The sequence below is a fragment of the Phoxinus phoxinus genome (genome assembly GCF_949152265.1).
Source record: "Phoxinus phoxinus genome assembly, chromosome: 5".
Lineage (NCBI taxonomy): Eukaryota > Metazoa > Chordata > Actinopteri > Cypriniformes > Leuciscidae > Phoxinus > Phoxinus phoxinus.
This window is the reverse complement of record NC_136880.1, coordinates 6,443,236-6,469,314: the sequence shown is the minus strand read 5'-3', so window position 1 is coordinate 6,469,314 and position 26,079 is coordinate 6,443,236. Positions and strand designations below refer to the sequence as shown.

The 26,079-nt window shown below is 39.8% G+C and overlaps 2 protein-coding genes across 3 annotated transcripts in view; one reads left to right on the top strand and one right to left on the bottom strand.

The window, feature by feature from the left end:
• dsg2l (desmoglein 2 like) overlaps positions 1-6,938 on the top strand; it is a 46,294-nt gene extending 39,356 nt beyond the window's left edge. For both annotated transcript variants that reach the window (XM_079613742.1, XM_079613743.1), the window contains 2 exons: positions 250-558; positions 2,280-6,938. In XM_079613742.1, the coding sequence (XP_079469868.1) occupies positions 250-558; positions 2,280-3,134 (1,164 nt within the window). In that variant the 3' untranslated portion in view covers positions 3,135-6,938. The remainder of the gene's footprint in view (positions 1-249; positions 559-2,279) is intronic.
• The window catches only part of rpe65a (retinoid isomerohydrolase RPE65 a), a 222,353-nt gene that overhangs the window by 77,691 nt on the left and 118,583 nt on the right, over positions 1-26,079 (bottom strand). The gene's annotated exons all lie outside the window — the stretch shown is intronic.

The following is a 26,079-nucleotide window of genomic DNA, read 5'->3' as shown; positions in this document are numbered from 1 at the left end:
GTTTTCTTTAGTAGAAAGAAAAGTAGAGTTTTCTTTTTGTCTTTCATTTGAATCATGTACATCGCTTACATCTGCAAGGCTCAAACTATCATTCTTATCAAGTTAAAGTGATTTGGTACTATCATTTACTTGCTAAAGATGATTATTACTCGCATTTGGCACTAAGCAAGTGTTATTTTAAGACCCTGCGTGTTGCGCATATGTGGATGCTAACAGAGGCATGTAAATATGTTGTGCTCTGCCCTACAGGAAATGACTCTCTTACAGATGTCAAAAGATCATAATTACTTCATCACTGTGGAATCTTTAAAAGGGGGTCATAAGTGGAGTGAGGGAAAAGATGGAAGAGATGGTGGAGTGGGAGGTGAAGGCTTTCATTGGTCCTCGTTCTACCAATATGACCAGGATGATAAGGCAAATCATCATCACCACCACCACCACAAGAGTCAGACTGATGGGGACTACATGTATACAAAAAGGAAAGATGAATATAGCAGATTTGATGCCTATGGGGGGCTTGCACTGCCTGACGCTTTCCTAGGCAACTACTATTCTCAAGTAAGTATGAGTTTTACACAGCTTAATAAATTAAATATCAATGCCGCATCAATGAATATGTGCTTTAAGTTGTTCAGATAGGTAATAGTAGTTTTCAGGTAAGAAATACTACAGAAATTCAAAAAGTCCTCTTGTGGACTATGCATTTCCACATACATGCTGTGGTCTCTTGCACAGTTTCAGCTCCAATTCAAGTATGATAGTGTGTTCAATCACAATGTATGGGATTGTGACATTTGTAATACAATGCAAATTAGCTTGAAACCACTTTTAGTTTAGACTTTATTGAAATTATACTATGACAAGTAATACAATCAAACTATTAACGGAAGCAATACCACTGAGAAAGTAATAAAACATGATACTTTACAGATTAAGATATAATAATAATAATAATAATAATAAAATATTGAAGGATGGGCCCTTAGCACCCAAAAACAAGGCTTTTAAGAGTGACCGTTTCAACTTCAACTTTAAACTTAGAAAAATTGTAAAATTAAAATATTCTTTAATGTAGTATACGGTTAGAACTGTGTTTTTTTGCTATGTATTTTTGGGTCATTGGTGTATAAACTCTCGGGAGATTGGTATGGTAATGGAGAGATGGCAATGTTACTGTACTTGATCTTGGCGTAGTAGATCTGCAACGCTGCTGCTGCTGCTGCTTCTCCAGAGCAAGTACTGAGACTGGCTACTGCCAATACACTCACAGATAGGGTTGGGTGTCGTTTACATTTTAACGATTTAGATTCTTTTCGATTCCAATAAGGTAAAAAAAAAAACTTAGATATCGTTCTCATTTAGTCTTACGTATAGCAAAACATTTAATTGTACCTGAATATCATGAATATAAATCAATGTCATAAAATCAATCATAAATCAGGCTAAAGAACACTTACACAAGGAAACAACTAAAACAACTAGCCTAACTAATATACATTTCAAGCATTATTAAAGACAAGTAAACACTCAGTAATTAAAAAAAGGACAAATAAAAAATTAGCAATCGCAACAAATAGATACAACTGAACATAGATACGATTGAAATAAACAGTGTTTTAAGATTTTCAGGTATTCAGGTACAGAACCTGTAATCAAATGTAAAATAACACTGCACTTTATAAATGCAATATATATTACAAATATAGTTACAAAAGTTATTCAGTCAAGATCGAGTGCATTTTCTATTTGTCTTTTGTTGTTTGATTAGTGTTATTATAGAGATAATAACACTGCAGGCAGCAGAAAAATTAGGCTGCAGTCACTTTAAGAGTTGCCCAATATAGTTACACACGCCCGCAGCTCTGAAAACAGTGCGCGAGTCGTCTTGCGGTTTAATGGTTTAAGGTCATATTGAAATGCTCACAAATGAATCGATAAGAGGATTCCCAACCCTATTCACAGACATTGTTGTGACATACTGGTGCTGTACATGTAACATACATGAATGAACCCCCATGGTAGATCTATACAGGTGGAGCTGGGGAAGTAGGAGGGTTTCTGCATGCGTAGCATACTGCTAACAGCAACACTACCAGTATTTGAATGTTGAGCCGCAACTCATTGGCCGCTGATGCAACAGCGACCAATCAGCTGCGCCATGTAGATAATGATGTGATCGCTACCAAATTGAGCTGAGGACCTATCAGCCTGCGCCAGTTTCATGACATAACTTGGTATATGAATGCCTCGGTAAATGCAACATTATTTCTGTATTACAGAAAACAGGCTATGTGGCTAAGAAGCAAGAAATGGGAGACTGTCTGAAGGTCTATGACTACGAGGGTCATGAATCTCGCATGGGTTCATTGGAGGACATCTGCGGTCCCTTGCATGAAGACGTTGACCTGGCTTTTCTTGATAACCTTGACATAAGGTTCAAAACCCTGGCTGAGATCTGTGGTGGTTCTACAATGGAGACTGACATTAGCACGACCACACCTGTGACCTCCAAACCGGGCCTGTCTACCACACACAAAGATGACAAGGTACACTGGTCTACCACACACAAAGATGACAAGGTACACGGGACGGCTAGTCTGCAACACTCTCAGGAGAAAGCAAGCTCTTCCGCCACCATTCAAACGTCAGGAGCACATCAGACGAGCAGCACGTCCTCTACAGGAGTGTATGTCCATGAGAATGTGATGGTTCCTAACCAAACTCTGTTAGTCCAGCAGCCTGCGTTGTACTACTCCTCTGCCACCCCCATCTATATGGTTGAACCCCGTTCTACTATGTTGGTGACGTCCGGCCCAGTCCTAGGCATTCAGGAGAACATGCTATTAGAGGAGCAGAAGAGATCTGATGCCACCTTGCGTGGAAATGCCAATCGTGAAATGCAGCACTACCAGAGCGTAGTCCTTCTTGAGAACCAGCCGATAACTCAAGCGTCTGTTCAGGCTCAAGGGAGTGTCTCTGGAGGGGTCCACATTGTTAACACTGAAGTAACGCAGTCCACAGAGTCTCGTGAGGTTAGACGGGCCATCCATCCGGGCAGAACGGGGATGTCAGGAGGGGCCAGAGAGAGGGATGTTATTGGTTCGTTGGATATGAGGTTTCCTCAGAGTCTGTAAGCAGTCTCACAATCTATAATATATTGGATTGATAATTCCATCCCACATCTGTAAGTTCATCTCCGCTCGCTGCTGATTTATAATGATTGATTGATTAACCTTTATTTAACCAGGCAAGTCACTTAAGAACAAGTTCTTATTTTCAACAACAGCCTGGTTCAAATCTCTGAAAGACATACTAACATATTACAACACACACACATTCATTTCAAACATTTACAAGCTGTGATAAAAACACTCCCTATTAGTTTTTTTAACGCAGAGATTGAAATGACACTAATGTCAATGACTTTTGTAGCACATTCCAATCCTTTTGGAGCAACTTAAAGTTTTCTTTCTAGGGATAATCAACCAAAGATGATTGGGCTGAATATGTACTGACATGTGGTTGCAGCAACTCTTGCAGGTATTTGGGTAATAGACCTAACAGGACTTTATAAATAAGAATACACCAGTGTATTTCCCGTCTAATGTGTAATGACGTTCAATTTAAAAGGTAATTCAGTTCACAGCGCTGCGTTTTGTAAGGTGCATTAGTGATCAGTGTAATAGCTGCGTGATATAACACATCTAATACCTTTACGTGCTTTCCTATATACTACATCACCATTGTCAAATAGCGGTAAAATAGTGGATTCAACAAGATATTTCTTGGCTGATGTAGTAAACGTAGATACTGATTTTCTGCCCGCCTGCCCAAAATAAGAAGTTGATCTTCCGCAATTAAGACTCTGCGTTGGTATCTCTCTCCTACATGTAGCTTTCATTTTCAAATACAAGACTCAATATTCACACAACCAGATACAAAGTCACTTACTGCACTAGAACTTTTTGGCCCTGTTTACAGCTGGTGTTCAGTAAGCAAGGTAAGAGAGGCTGTGCTGTATCGTGAATAAGTCACGGCTGAAGGACGTTGTTAGGCACGACGCGAAGCGGGGTAACCCCTTCAGCCGTGACTTATTCATATCTTATTCAACTATTAAAGCCAAAAAATATGTATCTATGCAACTTTCATGAAGTAAAATCACTAAAAGCCTTCCTTCCGCTGGAAAAAATAGTCCCTGACTGTAAACAGCAACAGAATTTACATACATTATTTCGCCAAAAGATGGCGGCAAAGACTGTTTATGAGTGAGTCAGTCAGTAGAGAAGACTTTTACATTGAAAGGACTCAAACTTGTGATCACGGAGAAGGAAGACGACACTGACAAATGACTATGGGCATGGGAAAACCCTTAACTGTTAAAAGGACAAGATATCGCTGCGGACATTCAAACGGATTTTTTTTAATTATAAATATATAGGACTGACCTGAAGGAAAATGCTATATCTACTGTATAGGCAGGTACACTCGCTCACTCGATCTCTCACAATACTCTACTATAGCTTCAGTGAACAATATCGATGAGATCAAACATGTGTTTGCGTTGCTAAGAGCGGTTGCTAGGGGTGTTGTGTAGTCATACATAGAGCCGTTGGGTGAAGCGGTCATAGCCGTGTTTTATCGTGAATAAAACACAGCTATTGACCAATCAGAATCAAGGATTGGAACTAACCGTTTTATAAGATGTGTTTTGGTTGATCGGATCACAAGTGGACGATGTTCATATGTGAATTGCATGAGCTTATTTCATCCATTAGATTGAGAGATCTGAAAAAAACAAATTTACCCGCCCATAAATCCTCCTCTCAAAGAAATCAGGACAGAAGTGGATGAAAGTGGACAGAAGAGCCGGATTAAAACACCAGGGGCCTCATTTATAACCGGTGCGTACGCACAAAACAGGCGTACGCCACTTCCGACGCATAAGTTGTGATTTATAAAAACAAACTTGACGGGAAAATGTGCGCACCTGCACGCAAACTCTGACCCATGCGTACGAACGTTTTGGAGACGGAGTAGTTTGGCGACACCGATGGTGAGCTGGAGTTAAATGTCTTTTTGGTGACTTTTTTAGACAGAAAATCGAAATTAAATTATACATATACAGAAAGATAATTCAAATATAATTTCACTCACCAAGCCTATCACTTGAAGCAAATATCCACATCTTAAATGTCCGCGCCAGCGAGCGCGTTGGGCCGTTTAGTGAAACTGACGCATATCTAACGGCAGATGAAGTAAAACTGTAAATCTTCATTATGAGTCCTAATCATAATAGGCTACAGTGCATGTTCACAATTATAGTTTAAATAAAATAATGATTTAAAATATGTTTTACTTCCGATATAAACATTTAGATTAAATTTGCCATTCTCATTAATGGAGTTAAACACTTAAACTAGCCTACATGAAATTTACTGAAAAGTTAATATATATTTAGCCTATATATATAAATTAGCCTATAAATATTTGTTGTGAATGCAATACTTTTGAACACTTTTCCTTTGGCATGTTGTGTTTTAATGTTTTAACTACAGAGATAATTGCTTATCATGATAATAGCAGATTGTGCAAATATAATGCACAACAAAGGTCTATCTATGTTTCCATTAAAAATATAAATCAATTAAAAATACTATTTGGTCAGTGGAAAAGATTGAGAAAAACTTTCTCTGAAATGTATTTTACACTATTTGATTTAATTATTCAAAAACAAGGCAAGGATAGGCTACTAAATTATTTTTATTAATGTAATGTGACGGCACATCCGTATTTCATATTTTCCTAATGTCTTGTACCGTTAAACATGTTATCACGTCGGTGAATAATCATATGCAAATGATATGCAGATGAGGATATGCATAGTAAAACTAGCCGTTGTAAGCTCCATATGTGGTTATTTCGGGGAGGAGACGCATGTGCGCACAATCTTCCGCTGAGTGGGATTTATAAAGTGAATCCTGCGCAGGTTCTGGCGTACGCACGGTTTTATAAGTCTGAATATTTTTTTGCGCACGCAATTTCTGGCTTTTGGGCGCACGTACACTTTTAGTAAGGATCCTACGCACAGTTTTATAAATGAGGCCCCAGGTGTTAACGGGAATGTGTCCCTCGTCTACTTGTGATCCGATCCACATCTTAATATCGAGTGTAAACCGGGTCCTACTCTTTCCCACTGTGTGAAATGATCAGCCTTCAACAGACCTTCTGAGACCGTTACACAACTCTTCTGTGAGCATTCATTCATAGCCATAAACAAACGCTTCTTCTTATCAGTAAAACAAACTAAGAAACAACTATTTTTTGTGCATTTATATTTCTTCACCAACTTTGTGTTTTTCTGGTGGTTGTACACGTTATATCGCAGCACTGCTAATATACAGTTTTTTATGAAGTTTGTTGCTTGTGTTTTTGTATATCTGTTATTTTAGTTACTTTTGATAAAAGCCTCTGTTATATGAATAAATGTAAATACTTCACCTAAAGGCTGTAATGATCATCCGTTGATGAAATCATAATGTTTGTGAGGATTTTGTTTGAGATTTTTTTTGCTAATCTAGAATAATTGCCATTTGTTTATGAGATGTATTTTTTATTTTGTGGGATTAGATTTAGTTGCTTTATCCTTTCCACATGCTGTGCAGATTTAGCAGCTCATGTTTGTCAGTGTCTTAATGAACGACAGCTGTTGATGCGCTATAGTCCACTACTGAATACTTCAGTTCACACTGTAAAGTTATGAGTTGCACTGTAGTTTTTCCACCCATGTAATGCTGTAGGTATTAAAAAAAAAACTTCCACTGCAAGGTGTATCTTATTAAGCAGCAAACAGCTCCTGTCTTTTAGGACCAGAAAAGGGAATGATTAATAATCTGTAATTATCTGATTTGTATGCTTTTATGTGAATTAAAAAGTATATTGCTTACTGTGGATGTTCGTAAGAGTTTTCATTGAAAATCATCTTTAAGAAACATTTTCAGTTTATTGTAGTAAGTATGATGGTTAGATTGGTATTGTTGTTAAGATCTGACAGTACAATGTGGTAAATAATAATAATTTAATAAAATAAACAAAGAACACGCAAGTGTCCAGTCAAATTCACCTCAAGTAAAGTAAATTTGCCGCCTTTTGTGGGTTTTTAAATTCTGATGGATTATTGAACAATGTGAAGTACACATAAGTAATGATGGGCTAGAGTCCACTTAAAGCTTTGCATGTGGACTTTGACACACTTATACTGTACCAGACAGGCCAACATGATGATAAGACTGGCTGATGATATGATGGTTCTCGTAAGCTCTCTAGCCGCTGAGTTTTGAGCCAGCTGAAGTTTGTTAACTGAGCCTGCAGGACTTACAGCCAGTAGTGCACTGCAATAATCTATCTTGAGGTTATGAACACATGGATAAGTCTTTTAGCATCAGCATACAGTATGTCTTAGTTTAACAGCCTTCATAAAGGCCGCTTCACACCGCACCAACAGACACTGACCAACGGCGTCAGACACGTACTCCGGGTTTTGTTGGATCAGTGTGTTACTCCCGTCGGTGTATGTTGGAATTGGTCGGCAATATCTGTCATCTGATTTTTTGCCTGAACTGCAAAAAACTCTGGCGTAATCTGACCTGGCCACAAACTTGAATTTGGACATGGTTTGTAATAGGGCACCTATTATGCAAAATTCACTTTTACATGGTGTTTGAACATAAATGTGTGTTGGCAGTGTGTGTGCACAACCACCCTATCATGATAAAAGTGTGTTTTTTTTTACAATCTCAATAAATCATAAGCAGTGTCTCAGAACGAGCTGTTCTCAGAATCAATGCAATGTGACGTAGAATTGCACAAGCCCCGTCCACGACTGTTGATTGACACTGTGGTTTGGGCATAGACCCGCCCTCTGTGTGTCACGATCACACACAAGACGAGAAGATCCAAGTGCAGTATTTTATTAAAAGGGTAATCCGTACTCGCAACAGTCCAGGGAAGGGTCGAAATCAAAGGCAATCCAAATAATACAAGAAGACACGAACAACAGGAACGAAAGTGTGGGGACAATATACAAGGACTCCGTGACAAACACTGAAACAGACAGGGTACACTCTAAAAAATGCTGGGTTGTTTTAACCCAATTTTGGGTCAAATATGGACAAACCCAACCGTCGGGTTAACATTTTTAATGAAAAAATTTAACCCAACGGCTGGGTTTGTCCATATTTGACCCAAATTTGGGTTGAAACAACCCAGCATTTTTTAGAGTGTATATATACACAAGTGCAAACAAGGTGACGAGAAACAGCTGAAGGAAATGAACAATCAGTGACAGACAGGATTATGGAAAATGTAGTGAAAATGCCTAGACACAGTGAAAACAGACCTCTAGTGTTAAACCCAGGGAACCACCAGACACTGTGATCTGTACACAATCCGCCAATGTTTCAACGACAGATGGTAATGTCTCCTAAGAAATGTACCGTAGGTGTTCTGTTGTGGGATGAGAATGGACATAGTAGTCTTCACTTACTCCCGACATCAGAGCCACTGAAAACGCAGTGGATGGATTTTATTTATAAAGGAAAGGCGCCCCTTAAACTTCCTAAATACGTTTATGTTTGCGCAAATCATTTTCTGACTGACTGCTTTGTGAACGAGGGTCAATTCAAAGCAGGTCTTTCTTCAAAGTTAATCCTCAAGTGTGGATCTACTGTTCGCGATCCAGCGTCACCTCCTGAAGAAGTAAGTGTGTTTTATGATTTTTGAGCAAATAGTCATTTTCATAGACAACTCCAAAAATAAAAGCGTTCACAGACTGAATGTGGACGATGTCTTATGCCGAGTTCACACTGAATGATTTTAGATGCTGTGTTACGGGGTGTAACATCATTGCTGTCATTGTGTTCGATGCGCCACTAGATGGCAGTTTAATGTAAATTGTCGATAAGAGCTGTTTTAACATTATTCATGTAATGGAGAGTCCTTTTGTATTTAAGTGAAGGAATGTGCTTATTTATATATGAAAATTATTGATAAAATCTAGTAATTTAGAGGTAAATAAAAAAATATATATCTCCCAAAAAAATAGGAAACAAATTTGATCAAAATAAAATGATATAAGCTTTCTGGACACAATAATAATAATATAATTTTAGGGCTTCAGGTCATTCTGACCCGCGAGGGAAGGGTTTTTTACAGGTACGGGAGGAGAGGATGAGGGTTTACAAAGCAAAGGCAAAATGTAACGCAGCTTTAAACCACCAGATAAACTGATATTATGGAATGTCGACAGTATATTATGAACTTTTAAGCAACAATTTGTGCTGTTGGACTGGAAAGGAAACCACATGCTAGAGCAAGAGCATTGCTCACTGTTCATTACTGTTCAAGCCAGAGTTTTTAACAAGTTTGTTTTTGCAAATGACAGAACAAAGTGATGTAATACTCCAGAAGTTCAATGAACACTGTTTCCTTTCCTGAGTTCAGCAAAATGGTAAAGCATTGAACTTTTTTTCTGACTGATTTTATTTTATTAAATTGAAAACCTAAATGTTCTAATTTTACAGAGTTACAGGAGTCTATAATTTGCGACCAAATTGTTTTTGGGATTTCTGATATGAAGGTCAGAGAAAGACCCATGTGAATCTGGCATGAAGTTGGTTTGGCGTTGGACGTTCGATATTCGTGCATTTAGGGACTGTCTCTAAAGTTACATGCGACATTGGTATAAACGTGTCTAACTTCTATTGCATTTGAAGACAATGACTTACAGCCATGAAACCAACTGTAAAGTGTTCATCTAGATGTCAGGTATGATGCACACCTTTAGGTTTTTGATATTTATGACAATAAAGTGTAAATATAGCTATGTATTTCACTACTGTATGAGATCATACACATATGACATACTTTGAAGCTCAATAAAATAAATTATTATACAAAATATCTTAATATATATCAAAAATGTTTATTTGTTTTTCTTCTTTCGTCGGCTGCCAACCAGATAACTGCGTTTGACTCATTTTTGGTAATTGTAGGGAACTGTACAAATACCAATTCACAATTATTTGCATAGGCACCTTTTGAACTCTCTTGAACTCCTTTCGTGACAGAGAAAGGCATGCCTCTTGCAGCGGTGACATTCAATCTGTTAAAAGATAATAATAACCTTATCAAATTGCTCAGTAATCAATTTGTTTATCACTCAATTCCAATAAAATTTTCCAATGCTCTGTGACCTAATCTAAAGTGAAAAAATTTACTCCTAATTACCAATTAAAATGTATTTATTATGAGCTGATTAAACAATAACAATTGTGTTACATTGACAATTAATCAAGAACTCACTAATTTGTATATAGCCTATTAAATATTAACAATGTAGAGACTACAATGTATAAACTATGAACTAACTATAAATAATCAATAAATAACTAAAATGGTTAATAATATGTATATACTTTATTACTGTATACTTATTATAAAGTGTTACAAATTATATAATCAGTGCTACATTACCCACCCAAAATGTTTTTGCACCACCACTGGGGGGTTTTGAGGCAGCACATAGTGAGCAACGCTGCGTTTACACTTGGCATTAACATGCGATCACCGTGATCTGATCAAGCAGATGCGTTTACATTCGTTCATATTTAGTAGCCTCTGTATCTGGATAACCGATCGGATTTCTGTTTCTGCGTAATATTTAAATTAGGTCTGTAGCACGACACCAATAAGAGTGAAGATGATACAAATTAACCCCCTGGGGTCTGAGGGGTTTTTGGGGCCCTTGAGAGGTTTTGACATGCCCTGACATTTGTGCTTATTTCCGCTACTTACAACATACCTTTGGCCAACACATAATTATGCTGTATTCAGCACAAACTCTGCTACAATAATATGTGAGCAAAATGGAAGTTACATGTTTGCATTTTAAAGAAAAAAAATATTATGCATGGTTAGTAAGTTTTGGGAAAAAATTTGTCACTGCAATGAGCTCATATAACTCATACTGAATAGTTTGGCACAATACTTTTGAGTTACCATTCTTGTAGGCTAGAATGTTTACTACAAAATGATGTGAAAATCATTCTGATCACTCTTTCACAAAACAACAATATAATGATTTAAACTTTGCAAGTCAGTTTTTGTGCCAGCACTGCTTTATGCGTAGGGGTGTTGATGGCCATGAATATGAATGAGGGGAGACAATAGACACTCCCCCAATGGCTAATGCCCCCATCAAGTGCTGTGAGGCAGAGAGGAGAATCTGAGAATGAGAGGACATTCAAAGGTTTTGTTTTTCAATCTGTTTTATTGTAATTCCTCTATGTGGAGGAACTAAATGCTGTGCCTCACAAGACCACAGTGCTACCGTACATATATAAACATATAGTACCAGTCAAACGTTTGGACACGTTACCATTTTTAATATTTTTGGAAGATGGCTGCATTTATTTGATAAAAATACAGAAACAACAGTAATATTGTGAAATATTATTACAATTTAAAATAATGATTTTCTATTTTAATATACTTTCAAATATAATTTATTTCTTTGATCAAAGCTGAATTTTCAGCATCCTTACTCCAGTCTTCAGTGTCACATGATCCTTCAGAAATCATTCTAATATCATGATTTGATAATCAGGTATTATCAATGTTGGAAAAACAGTTATTATTATTATTATTATTAAAAAGAAAAGCATTTATTCAAAATAGAAATCTTTCCTAACAATATAACTTCACACATCCTTTTAAAAAAAGAAAGCAAGGTAGTGTATACTGTTACAAACAGACTCATGGGCGAATGTGAGTCAACAGAGGTCACTTGCGGTCCAGTTTCCCGGGCAGGAATCACGCAGTCTGTGCAACCATGTCAACATCAGTCTCGGTTTTCCATGACAGGGTGGACTTGGACCTGTTGCTTGTTTGCCATGGCTCTCTTCGGGACCGGTGCTTGGACATGTTCATTGTCACATCTGTTGATAACACAATCAAAGAAACTGTATTATTATCGCTATCAATCACTATGGCCATGGATTAAGAAAAAGACAACCGATTTTGTAATTTCACACAAGAATAGGTAGGCCCAAATGTCCCAATTGCTTTCACTCACTCACTTTACTTTCCTGTGCAATCTCCAGTCTTACATCAAATTACGTTTTTTGAATGAAGGAATATTTCCAGAGTTGATCATACAAAAATAACCATGGTTAAGTCACATCATCGATCATCGGGGTTTAAGGTTATATCATGCAATGACTATATTAACAGAAATGTGAGATTAATAAACATGCTGAAACAATAAAAACATTCAACATTTAAAACATTAAAAAAGAAAAAGTTTATTCCCATTATTCCTCTGGCAAAGCAGCGCACGCTCTTCATTAAGATCTCATGATCACAGCTGTGATTGTACAGGCGATCGCCTCGTTCAGATAATGTTGCACAATTAAAATGAAAAAATGACACACACAGTATCATGCATTTATTGTAAGGTTCAAATAAGTTTATTTCTTGTCTAAACTGCGTCTGGCCATTATTCTCTGACAGCACGTGGGGAGACTGGGCGGGGATTTATATGATGACATGATGGCTGGATTGCGTTTACATTACACTGAGATCCCATCCCAATGCGTCCTCGACTACCTCTGGACCTGGACACACTGATCGGATAACATTCCCATCAGAAACGCGTTTACGTTTGTCTTTTCAATGTGTGTGTGGACAACATCCGGATACAGGTCGCATGTTAATGCCAAGTGTAAACGTAGCCAATGTCCCCTCTTGAATACTGAAAACAATAGGTTACTATCGTAACCCCGGTTCTCTGAAACATCGGGTGGAGAGATCCACCAATGGGAAGGGCATCTGTACCTGACCTCTGCAGAAGCATCCAATTGCACCAAGTCTGGCCAGACAGACAGAAGCGCGCAGCCAATGCCAGGTATGCTTAGGGCTATAAATTGCGCTCGCAGGCTCAACTCTCTGATTTTTAATCCTTCAGCGAAGACATCACATCGCTGGATCCGAGGAGAAGCCGCGCCGTCGAAGAAGCATCTCAGCGGAACGAGTCGAGAAGCTGCTGGCCACGCCGCCTTCATCGCCTTCCTGCTGCGCTATCCGGCGCCTATATCCTTTTTTTCTCAAATTGCTCTAGTGTGTGCTCGCCGGCGCGACACACACTCCATCTAAAAGAGTAGCGTCTTTTTAAAGATGCCTTCCAGCGGCTCGTGCAGAGCCACACTCAGCGACGGGGACCGCCATTTTACCTGCGTTTCCTGCCTGGGTGAGCAACACGCGGCTCTCGCGATCTGTGTGGCGGACCTGAGGAGCGCTACGGACCTCGCTCTCCGCGCCTCTAAGTCTGCAGCACAGGCCATAGGACAGAGCATGGCCACGCTCACCGTGTCTGAGAGACATCTCTGGCTGACGCTCTCTGAAATGCCGGATGCGGAGCGCACCGCGTTCCTCGACGCGCCGCTTTCCCCTGCTGGCCTCTTCGGAACCTCGGTCAAAGACTTCACCGACAGGTATGCTGAGGTGCAGAAGGCGACCCAGGCGATGAAGCACTTCTTCCCGAAGCACTCCAACTCTGCAGCAGGCCGTGCGAAACCGTCTGCTCAGACTTCACAGCCTAAGCCTCCGCCCAACGCCTCTTCTCAACGCCGCCAGACGCAGAGCTCGAGTCCGCGCTCTCGATCTTCCAGCCGCCGCCGCCCCGCGCCACGTGGCCCGCGGCCGAAGATCGCGTTGAAGCCAGAGGCCCCGAAATCATCCTAGCACTCCTAGGAAAACGACGGTGTTCAAGTCCCGCTGCGGCCGGACTTTCACCGAAGTTTGCCGCTCGTCCAGTCCCGAGAGAAGTGACTGGTCCAGTGTATATAGCAGCCAACAAGCCTGTTCCATTACCTGCTTGCCTGCACACAAAAGCCGTTTTCACGGCTACCCAGATAAATCCCTTAAAGAGCGTATTTTCTAGTGTCCCGGCCACGGCCGATGGTGTTTCATGTGTAGTAAGACTGCCCACTATTCTGTGCCCATCCCTACACACAAACACAGCGCACATAAAATCGACTCAGTTCGATTGCGCATTAAAAGTAGCAAACGTGCCCACAACCCAGTGCCCACTAATGCTACCTCCTGCTTATCACACGGTTTCTGTAAAAACGAAACCAGTGTGCAGGCGCTCTGCTCAGGCGAGCGATGCTATAAAGGTGGTAAACGTGCCTGCTTCCCCGCGCCCACGTCCACACACAAGCATTACGGTTCCTACGGGACTCGTCCAGCCCTCCCCCTCCCGGTTAACCACCGTAGAGGGGTCGAGCGCGGAAATTCTGCCCGCTGTCATCAGCGCGGCCCCTGCCTCAGATGTTGCGAGCACTACATTTTTGTCACAGCTCACCGAAGCCGCTGTATCGCGAGCCAATCAAAGCGCGCTTCTCACTCAGCCCCAAGCAACCCGTGCAGACGCGTGGGCGAAGCTTCCCGGGGTTTCAAAATGGGTGCCAAACATCATAAAAGAAGGCTATTCGCTGCAGTTTCACCGACGCCCTCGCCGCCACACGGCGCGCGTTGAGACCTCGGTAGAATCGAAAGTAGCACATCTACTTCGAGCCGAAATTCAGAAACTACTGAGAAAAGGGGCTATAGAACCCTTATCTCAAGCTCAGAGCGAAGGGGGGCTTTACAGCAGATACTTCCTGGTACCCAAGAAAGACGGGGGTCTAAGACCCATACTAGATCTGAGGCAACTGAACAAAGCACTTATGAAGCGCCAGTTCAAGATGCTCACGACCAGAAAAATCCTCGCGCATGTTCGAGGTCTCTATGCCTCTAAGTGGTCAGTATTTTCTGGTTGGTGCACAGCTCGTGGCGTGTCACCCCCAGATTGCGGAGTGGCAGAGGTTCTCTCCTTCCTACAAGAGCTGCTGGATAAGGGAAGGTCCCCTTCCACGCTCAAAGTGTATGTGGCGGCCATAGCGGCGTTTTCTGAAACAGCGCTTGGCCAGTCTATAGGAAGGAACGATTTAGTCATTCGGTTCCTTAAAGGAGCTAAGAGACTGAATACCCCCAGACCTCCCACAGTTCCTATATGGGACCTTTCTACGGTGCTGGAAGCCACGAAGGGTCATCCTTTTGAGCCTTTACAGGAGATTGAGATTAAACACCTCTCGTTCAAGACGGTGTTTCTTCTGGCACTCGCTTCAGTGAAGCGCATTGGGGACTTACACGCGCTCTCAGTGAGTGCTACGTGCATGGAGTTTGGGCCTAATGACTCCAGAGTCGTGCTCAAACCTAAGCATGGGTATGTCCCGAAATCCCTAAATACACCGTTTAGGGCACAGGTCATTTCCCTGTCTGCCCTACCGGTCACTGGGGAAAATGAGGACGAGAGTTTTCTCTGCCCGGTCAGGGCATTGAGAGCATATGTGTCTCGCTCGTCTGCCTTCAGACAGACGGAGCAGCTATTTGTTTCGTTCAGCGGGCGTTCTAATGGGCCTAGCTGCTTCGAAACAGAGCCTATCCAGATGGATTATAGCTCTAGCTTACACAACCAAGGGCGTACAATGCCCTTTGGGTGTCAGAGCGCACTCCACGAGAAGCATGGCTGCTTCGTGGGCCTGATCAAGTGGGATTGCCTTGCAAGATATCTGTATGGCGAAAGGCTGGGCCTCCCCGTCTACATTTATAAGGTTTTATAACCTAGAGGTTCCCGCTCTACAAGCCAGGTTACTATCTGTCTAGTATGGCCAAAAGTTGTTAGACTGAAAGTCTCAGTCTGTGATATATGGCTATGATAAATAGCAGGGCTGCTCTGAGCCGCCATTTTTTGGAAGATAGTGGCTAAAAACCCCTTCTTTCAAGATTCCCTGTGAGTCCCCTGGGTGATTATGCACTGTATGAACCCCAGCTGATTGCTCTGGGTCTATGGTGTCGGATCTGGCATGCACGGCGTTTTACATTATGTTCCCCTAAGCGTAGTCTTACTACGCACTACGAGAGTATCTCTCGTAAGAGAACGTACTCGATTACTAACGTAACCTCGGTTCTCTCTAGAGAGAGGAACGAGTACTGCGTATCCTGCCGTGCATGCACTCTGGTTGCTTCACTGTTAAAAATCAGAGAGTTGAGCCTGCGAGCGCAATTTATAGCCCTAAGCCACGCCCGTTTCGGCGGGACGTGACGCAGAAGGGCGCGAAGCGCCCTCATTGGGTGTGACGTCACTCTAGGTCTCGCTCGATAGGCTCAAGCAGTTGCCCGCACAGCAGCCAATCGGTGCACGAGCTGTCTCGCCTATGTCTGTATGCTGCGGCAACGCGTTTTACATTTATACAAAATTAAGGATAATTTTTGGCTTCAGTATTCTCGTGGAAAAGGATTTTCCCCTAAGCGTAGTCTTACTACGCAGTACTCGTTCCTCTCTCTAGAGAGAACCGAGGTTACGTTAGTAACCGAGTACGTTTTACTTGAACCGCTGAAATTCTAACACAATGGAAAAAAAATCAATGAAACTATTATAGATTATAGAAACTATAGATAACTATTTGCTCCTAATATAAAAAAATACACAAGTAGAATATAACTTTGCCTTTACTCCGTCATTTCGGCTTTGGGGTGGAGAATGTCGCTTGTACAAAAATGCGGGTCACAGTTTTGGCGGGACACTATATTCCAACATCTTGTGTAAGTGGCTATCATATGAATAAAACACACAAAGCGGCATTTCAGAACATCCATCTACAAACTTTACGCAATTCTTTCTAGTTAAGTTAATTAGTTTTACTAAACTTCACATTCGTTGTCGTTCCGACTGTGTACACCGATGGGACAGCCGTTGTTACGGATCAACTGGGGATCATGTTAACTGGGTGGAACGCGCGTGGGCGCTTTACCACAATTCCAGCAGATGTTAGACGGTTACAGATTTGTCACATGCCATTTTTCACCAGTTGTATACACACTGGTATGCATAATAAAGCGATTTGTTTTTGTAGTGCATTTTCCTGCGTATTTGACTCAATTTCAAAGAAGTCTAACATACTTTTAGTGTCAAGCTCAGAAACCACACCTATGTTAACATGAGGCATTCAGTTTCAATGGATGAGCAGACTTGTGAGCGCACTTCAGAAGAATTACACGTCTCATTTACTGTAAATGTACCAGGTGTCATGTGTTCTAATCACAAATAACAACAGATGTAGATTAGGTTAAATTAGCAATAGGCCTAGGCTACCTAAAGAAAACATGAATTGTAAAGTCATTTACATTTTTTCAACAAGTTGTATTTATTGATCTGTGTATAGCCTATAATGGATCTATTATCTTTATATAAAAACACTTATCAGTTTATTTTACTCTGCTGATTTTATTAACTTGGATCTATTGCTTGTACAGCCAGCTCTGAGGCCTTTGTATCCATTTCCCTGGACTGAAAGCAGCTATGCTTATAGGGTCATGAAGGTACATTATATATATATAAAATTGTATTTTTCTTTTCTTTTTTCATTTTGACTCTGCTCTGTATGAAGGAATTATTCTTTATTCTTCTATCCTCTTGTTTTTGTTCCAGACTCAAGTTGAATTAAGCCAAGAAGTCTTGATAAAATTCAATCTTGAAAAGGGAATAATTCTTGTTCTTTTAATATTGTGATTGCAGGGATTCTGTGTGATTATACAACGTGTGTGATTATGTCAATGAACTCCAGTAATGTCATTCTGGTTGAGAAGATTCATCCTGGATTTTTGTCTGAGCTGAAGTCGACATGATGTATTGGCTGAATTATAAAATCAAATTGTTTCAAATTATGTTTTATTTTTTCCCAAAGATTCAAATGGAAAAAGAGAACAATTATGTAGGTAATACTGCATCTTCTTAGAATCATATAATCATTTAAATGAAGTTAATTTTATATAAATGCTTATAGTAATATTGTCTTTGTATTGTACATTGCGTATGTGAATCTAATGTATTGCAACACAGAACAGCATTTTCCCACAACTCATGTGAGTTATATATGTCACATGACGTTTTCATTTTCAAGGTGACATAATAAAGTGTTTAACACGTGTTTAATACATAAAAATAAACTATGCTGTTGGATCCATCTTACAGACTTCTGGGTTCTTTTTCCAGCTTCCACTGTCTTTTGTATTAAAGTCCTGGGAAAAACACTGAGTGATAACCACACATTTTATTACTGAAATAAGCAAATCATACGATATAGTAATGATGAATTATTAAAAAAATATGGCTGATATTCTCTACGGCTAATATTCACATACTGTACATCACTAACCTCTTAATAATTTGTCACCTCACATGAATACCATGCACCTCTCCCAAAACATCAATTAGAATAAGAAATGCTTAATTGTTTACTTTTTTGCTGACCTCTTTAAATGTAATATATGACACAATGGTCTATCAGTATTATAAATAAAATGTAATGGATGTGGGCCTCTTTTTATGTAATATAAATTTGAATTATGCCAGTTCTCTTAATTTGACTGGTAGCATGAAACTCATTAACATATTAACTTTCCTAATTCATCTCATCATTTGCTTGCATTGTTGTCATCTGCTAACAATTAGGAACAGATGAAAAGTTAGGTGTGATTATTATAACTAGTGTCGTTGTTATGCCATATACTGCCACAGAAAATGGATGCAATTAAAGTTAGAGAAATAAAAAACTTTTTGCAGGATAACCAATATCCTGATAGCTGCTCAGGAAAGGAGCGCTATTACATAAAGAGAAGATGTGAAAATTTCACAATGAAAGGTATGGTTTATTAAGTTTGTCTCACCATAAAAAGGTACACTTTTTTTATTGGATTTATTTATTGAATTATGGACACTGGTTCCACATAATTTGTTTGGGTTCACAGTATCCTACACAATCACATAGTTTCTGTACAATAGTTTTGTGTTAATCACATGCATTTTAATGAAGTAATGTGTGCATGCTCTGTTTAAGTTAACCTAACATAATTCAATCATGTTTGCTGAATATTATTATTTTATTTTAGATACATGCCTGGATCATGTTAATTCTACACAATCTAATCAAGTTATCTTTACATAATATTGTTTCGTTTTTAATGGTTTATGTTGTTACTTAAATGTGTTTTTGTACTAAACAATAAAAAACATTCATTTAAACAAATTATTTATTTTATTGAACATTCATTCATTCATTCACTTCAATTCAAAATTATGCATGTAAAAACGTACAAAAAGTACTGAATCTGATGTATGCAGTGACAGTCTCTATTTTAGACATATAATCTAATTTACGAAGACCCTCAGATTCATATCATAGATAGATAAGAATATAACATCTCATATTTCTGTGAAAACTGAATTGTGCACAATACAAAGAGAACTTTGTTCTCTCAGACTCTCAACACATTTAATGTGCAGACCTTGTGTAATGTAAACATCAAAACGGTCAGTCCAGTACTGAACAAAATTTTATGACATCTTGAAATGACTATGAAATAACATTTCATACATGATTACATATCAACATGACTTAAACTAGTATGTAAAAAAAACGAAAAAGAAAAAAACGTACTGTTCTATGCAATATGCATACATGCCCATTTTAGATCGAAGAACTCTTCACAAGAAATGTTTTAATAAGATCATGAACATGAGTTATATCTCATACCTGCATTTATGAAACTGTGTCTTTATAAACAAATAGAACATTGAAACACAAATAATTTGATTTCATGAAATAAAGCAGTTCGCGGTTTCCCACATCATAGTTACGTTCAGACGGCGACAGGCGATGAGAGAAATACGCGCAAGGGTGGATCTTGTTGTCAGAGAGAGAGCGCTGAGAAAGAATGGCTCACACGCCCATCTCTGACGCGTCAATCTCGACAACAAACTGTCTAGAAACGTCAGGTGTAACAAGGATGGGCGTGGACGTAAAGCATATCCTGAGAAGATCAAAAGCCCCCTGGGCGGACTCGGACCATCTAAAGCACGACTTGATAGACGTGAGGGCTGTCAGAGGTGCAGCCACCTGACTGAAATCACGGATGAAGCGTCGATAGAAATTAGCGAAGCCGTGAAATCTATGCCAATCTATGACAGCTTGGACATTAGCGTGATGCATCCTAATACCTTCTGCAGAAATAATAGAGCCGAGAAATGTGATGGAGGAGGCATGAAAAGTGCTTTTTTCAGCCTTTTCGTAAAGACGGTTCTCTAAAAGGCGCTGGAGGACACGTCGAATGTGCTGGACATGAATCTGGAGTGACTGCGAAAAAAATCAGGATATCGTCAAGGTAAACGAAAACAAAGGTGTTCACCATGTCTCTCAGGACATCATTTATCAGTGCCTGAAAGACAGCTGGAGCGTTTACGAGACCGAAAGGAAGGACCCGATATTCAAAGTGCGCTAACGGAGTGTTACGAATCTTAACCGTTATGTCATTCAGCCCTCGATAATCTATGCAGGGACGTAAGGACCTAGTAGTCTTCCCCGGGGGGGAGTGGTTCCCGGAGGAAGATCTATACTACAATCATACGAACGGTGCGGAGAGAGAGAAGTGTCCCGGGACCTACTGAACACCGTCCGCAGATCGTGATACTCCTCCGGCACCCCCGTCAAATCACCAGGCTCCTCCTGAAAAGTAGAGACAGAGGAAACGGGAGGGATGGCAGACATTAAACACTCCACATGACAAGACACGTTCCAAGAGAGGATAGTATTCTTAGACCAATTAATAGAGGGATTATGACGAACTAGCCAGGGATGGCCTAAAACTACAGGAGAGAAAGACGACTGAAAAATTTAAAAAGAAATGGTCTCGTTATGATTACGAGAGACAGTGAGGGTTAAAGGTAGCGTCTCACGCTGAATCCTGGGGAGAGAACTACCATCCAAAGCGAACAGGGCCGTGGAATCTTCTAATTCCTTTAGAGGAATATCATGTTCTCGGGCCCAGGTCTCATCCATGAAACAGCCCTCTGCCCCAGAGTCTATCAAAGCACTGCAGGAAGCTGACGAGCCGGTCCAGTGGAGATAAACCGAAAAAGTAGTGCAGGATCTTGAAGGAGAGACCAGAGTTGTCGCACTCACCAGTAGCCCTCCTCTTACTTTGCATAAATTTTGTGCTGTTTATGCGTTTGAGACATGGTGTTTGCAAAACTTACATTTCACAGGAATATTCTCCATCTGAAAATCTTAGAAAGTCATGCAAATAGTTCAATTTTGCTGTAAACTTCACATTGAACGAGCGCTGCTGCGCGCATGCGCGCCAAATAGGAGCGCAATAATTCTGACTAATATACATGTTACTTGGAAAATGAATAGGCTATGCGATATTTTATAACACCAGAAATATCTTCTGATTATAATAATTTATCTTTAGGATGTTGGATCAGTTGCAGTGAACTTATATCTCATTAAACTCATATATTTTATACTTATAATAAAACAATTGAACAGAAGTAGGCCTAATTCAGGGAATACATTTTTTTAAGAAACCAAATATAATAAAGATACAAAATATAGTTTTGGGTTTAGGATCTAAGCTACTTAAAAAATATGACTTATACTTATTTCATTAGAATGCTAGGAATGACAGCTTTTAAAGCAATCTTTCTTTTTTTTGGAGAAAGCAAGAAGGTTTGGTTAGATTTAGTTTATACAGTGCATTATGGAGAGGATAACATGAAATTAAGAGCAAAAGTATACATTTTGAAAAGATATGTGCAACTCTAAAATCAAAGAATATTCCATGAAATAAAGGAATACATTAGTGTATAACTAAATAACCTTCGCTCCCTTAATTCTAGTTATTTGTTATTTTATTTATTTACTTATTTAATATTTGATATTTAAATAATATTACTTTAATAACTTATTATGAATTATGTGTCATTATAAGAGTTTGATATAAATATGTGAATGTTTGATTTTTTCCATTTTTTTTCATATGTAAAAGTGTCTAACTATGTACTTAATGGTTGTTGTTCTAATTTTTTTTATGTGTTGGTGGGTATTATCACAAAAGAAAAAAGTAGAAGGAAAAATAAGATTTATTGGGGGGAAATATTATGTCTTTAAAGGAACTGTCCATTTGTATAATTGTGAAATGTATTTGAATTGAAAGACATAATAAAGTACATAAAATATAAATGCTAAAATATTGGTTGTTGGACATTAGATGTGCCTTATTTAGAATTTTAAACCTACAATTTAGTGTATTTTTATGATATAAATAACCGTAAAGGGACTATTGTAATGGGGTAAATCAAGTGTAGGTTAATATAGCAATTACTAAACTCAGATTCATCTTACCAGTTTAAATGTATTCTGTGCTTTTGTAATTATTTATTTTAAATGTTCTGTTTCATACATTTTTAAAACTATCTAATTAAATCACAAAACATTCAGCCAGTAAGAAAAGAAAACCTGTAGGATATATATATATTTATATATGTATATAAACCCCGACATAGGCTATGTTTGTAGGTTTATATTGTCTAATTAGGGCCCAAGCCCTGAAAGGGCGCAGAGCCCTATTGTTCTTCTAAGGGTTTTTTGTTATTAGGGCCCAAGCCCTGAAAGGGCGCAGAGCCCTATTGTTCTTCTAAGGGTTTTTTGTTATTAGGGCCCAAGCCCTGAAAGGGCGCAGAGCCCTATTGTTCTTCTAAGGGTTTTTTAGGGCCCAAGCCTTGAAAAGGCGAAGGCCCTATTGTTTTTCTTAGGATTATTATTTATTATTCTTCTTCTTCTTCTTCTTTATTATTATTATTATTTTACTACCTTTTGGGCACTTTTGGGGGCCTTAACGTGCTCAAAAACTCTTGAAACTTTGCACAAATGTCAGATCCCGCGGCCATTAGAGCCGGACTGAAGCTGGGACCCGGGCGTGGCAGGGGGGCTCAGCAGCGCCCCCTGGAATGGGATTCAAAAACATGTCCATATATCAAACACGCTTGCATGTAATAATATGAAACTCGGTACACATATAGATCTCATCGGGCCGAACAACTTTCGTGCTCTAAGTTTTACGCCAGTCCAACAGGAAGTCGGCTATTATGGGCTGTATGGAAACGCATGTTCTGGCATTTGAAACACTTCTCCCAGAGAATTCATCCGATGACCACGAAACTCGGTGTGCATGAAGTCAAGACATGGAGGATGCTAAATTGCGGACGGATTTTTGATATCTCGAACGGTTTGGCGGTGGCGAGGAAACGAATTTATGATTAAAAAAGGATGCATAAAGTGTGTTATAACTTAGTTATAGTTTTACCTACAGTTACAAAACTCAGCGTGTGTTTTGATCTTATCAAGCCGAACAACTTTCTAATTTACAGTCATTAGCTCCGACTAGGGCTGTAACGATTTACGATATTAAACCGAAATCGCGACACTCAGATCCACGATCCTGTGTCGCGATATGAGAAGGCAGATCGCGATCGACACACCCCTTCCCAGACTTATCTTTCTCGTCCAGAATAGATCCTAGGGCTGTGACGGGGTCTTTTACATATTAGGTATGGGAATTTCAAGCAAAAATAATATTCGAAGATCGCTGGGTATCATTTGATTATTATTAAAAAATCGCACCTCTCCCCCACACGCAAACACGCGCGCGCGCGAGCACACACACACACACAAGCAAACACCAGAGCAAGTGAGCAAAGCGCGCGGTGTTTGCTTGTATGTGTGTGTGTGTGTGTGTGGCACCGGCGCGCGCGTGAACTGGAGCTCACCTCATAAACGAATCGAAACTTAGAAAGCTTGAAATACTTTTACTTGATTTAACGTTAATTCAAAACATAAAGAAATGGCTGCTTAGGCTAATTCGTAGGAAGTGTGCATTTCTCTATATAGGCGCGTTCACTTTGTGGCAAGCGTTGAGACGCGGGTCATGCGGAATGGAAATGTATTATTTGTGGTTTACAGCACAGACAGTAAGCCTCGGTTACCTCGGAAGAATTTTTAACATGCTCGAATCATCTCCACAATGGAGTATAGTTCTGTTTGTTTTTCAAAAGTATTTTGTTACAAGAAAACTATTTATTTATTTATTTGGCTTTTAAAATCCTCCCTCCTCGCAAGAATCGCGGTTTGTATCGAATCGTGGGTCAGAAATCGGGATACGAACCGAATCGTGGGCTTGCTGTATCGTTACAGCCCTAGCTCCGACCAACAGAAAGTCAGATATTGTGGTTTGAATGTGAATTGTGTCTCTCTCTGTCTCTCTGGCATTCTGTGTGTGTGTGTCTGTCTGTGTGGGGTGGGGAGGGGAGGGGAGGGGGGATCTGTGTATGTGTGTGTGTGTGAGGAGGGGGGCTAGTTTAGTTTAACCCTTTCTCTGCTGTGTGCAAAATCTCGGGCACTTTTGGGGCCCTTAACGTGCTCGAAAACTCTTGAAATTTTGCACACAGGTCAGAACCCGCGGCTGAAGCTGGTACCCGGGCGTGGCAGGGGGGCTCGACAGCGCCCCCTGGAATGGGATTCAAACACTTGTCCGTATATCAAACACGCTTGCATGTAATAATATGAAACTCGGTACAAATTTAGATCTCATCGGGCCGAACAACTTTCGTGCTCTAAGTTTTACGCCAGCCCAACAGGAAGTCGGCTATTGTGGGTGGTATGAAAACGCATGCCCCTGGAATTTGAAACACTCTTTCTAGAAAATTCATCCAATCGCAACCAAACTCGGTCAGCATGACGTCAAGACATTGAGGATACTAAATTGCTGACGGATTTTTGATATCTCGAACAGTTTGGCCGTGGCGAGGAAACGAAATTATGGCGAGAAAAGAGAAACACGATGTGTTATAACGTCTTCATACATTAATTGATCTTGATGAAACTTCAGTAGCGTGTTTGTTGTAAGAGAGCGATCACATGGATGTAACTAATGTGAGTCAAAGTTATAGCGCCACCAACTGGCAGCAGGAAGTGTGTTACTTTTGACAAAAGTGGGGGGGTTAGTTTTACCTACAGTCACAAAACTTGGTATGTATATTGTGCACATCGAGCCGGACAACTTTCTGATTTACAGTCATTAGCTCCGACCAACAGGGAGTCAGATATTTTGGTTTGAATGTGGTTTTGTCTCTCTCTGCCTCTCTCTGACAGAGTTCCCCCAGCCATTCTGTGTGTGTGTGTGTGTGTGTGTGTGTGTGTGTGTGTGTGTGTGTGTGTGTGTGTGTGTGAGTGTGTGTGTGTGTCTGTGTGTGTGTGTCTGTGTGGGGAGGGGAGGGAGGGCACACACACAGACAGCCCCCCTGTCTGTGTGTGTGGGGAGGGGAGCAGAAAGACTATGAACAATTGTGCCATCTAGTGTTTTATACTATGTATAAATGTGTTTTTTATTTTAAACGAGTTTTTTAAAGTACACTAATTTCAATTAATGATATGCTGCATTTTTATGTATATTTAAACATTATCAAAGTTAGGATGTCATTTTTTTAGTTTCAAAACTTATCTGTCTCTGTCTCCCTTTGGCTGTCATTACCCTCCCCTCACTCCCACAGTCTCATTACTCTATTATTTCTTTCTGTATCAAATAATATTACCATAAACAAAAAGTTTGAGTTTCTTTTTCAATCAATGTATTATGTGTAACTTAAAAATAAGCAGATTAAACAGATATGTTTGAGGGCAAGACATGAAAACGATGAAATATAATATAGTATTAGTAAAAGAGTGCAGTATAGGGTTGGATGAATCAGATAAATAACATATTTTGTTAAAAAAACATTTGGTTAAATAAAATCGAGTGATACATAGGGCTATATTGCCCTCTCGACAGTCAAAGCGGGTTACGTTATTGCCCGTCGTGCACAGGAACCCGAAAGGCAACGGGGTGGCGGCTTATATATATATATATATATATATATATATATATATATATATATATATATATATATATATATATAAATAAATATAGCTGCAAGCAGCGATGGAGGGCCCAAGCCGGGGGCAGCGCCAGCCCGGTGCCTTTAGTGTAACTAAAGGCACCAGGGTGGCGGTGCCACCGGCTTGGGCCCGTAATCGCTGCTTGCAGCTA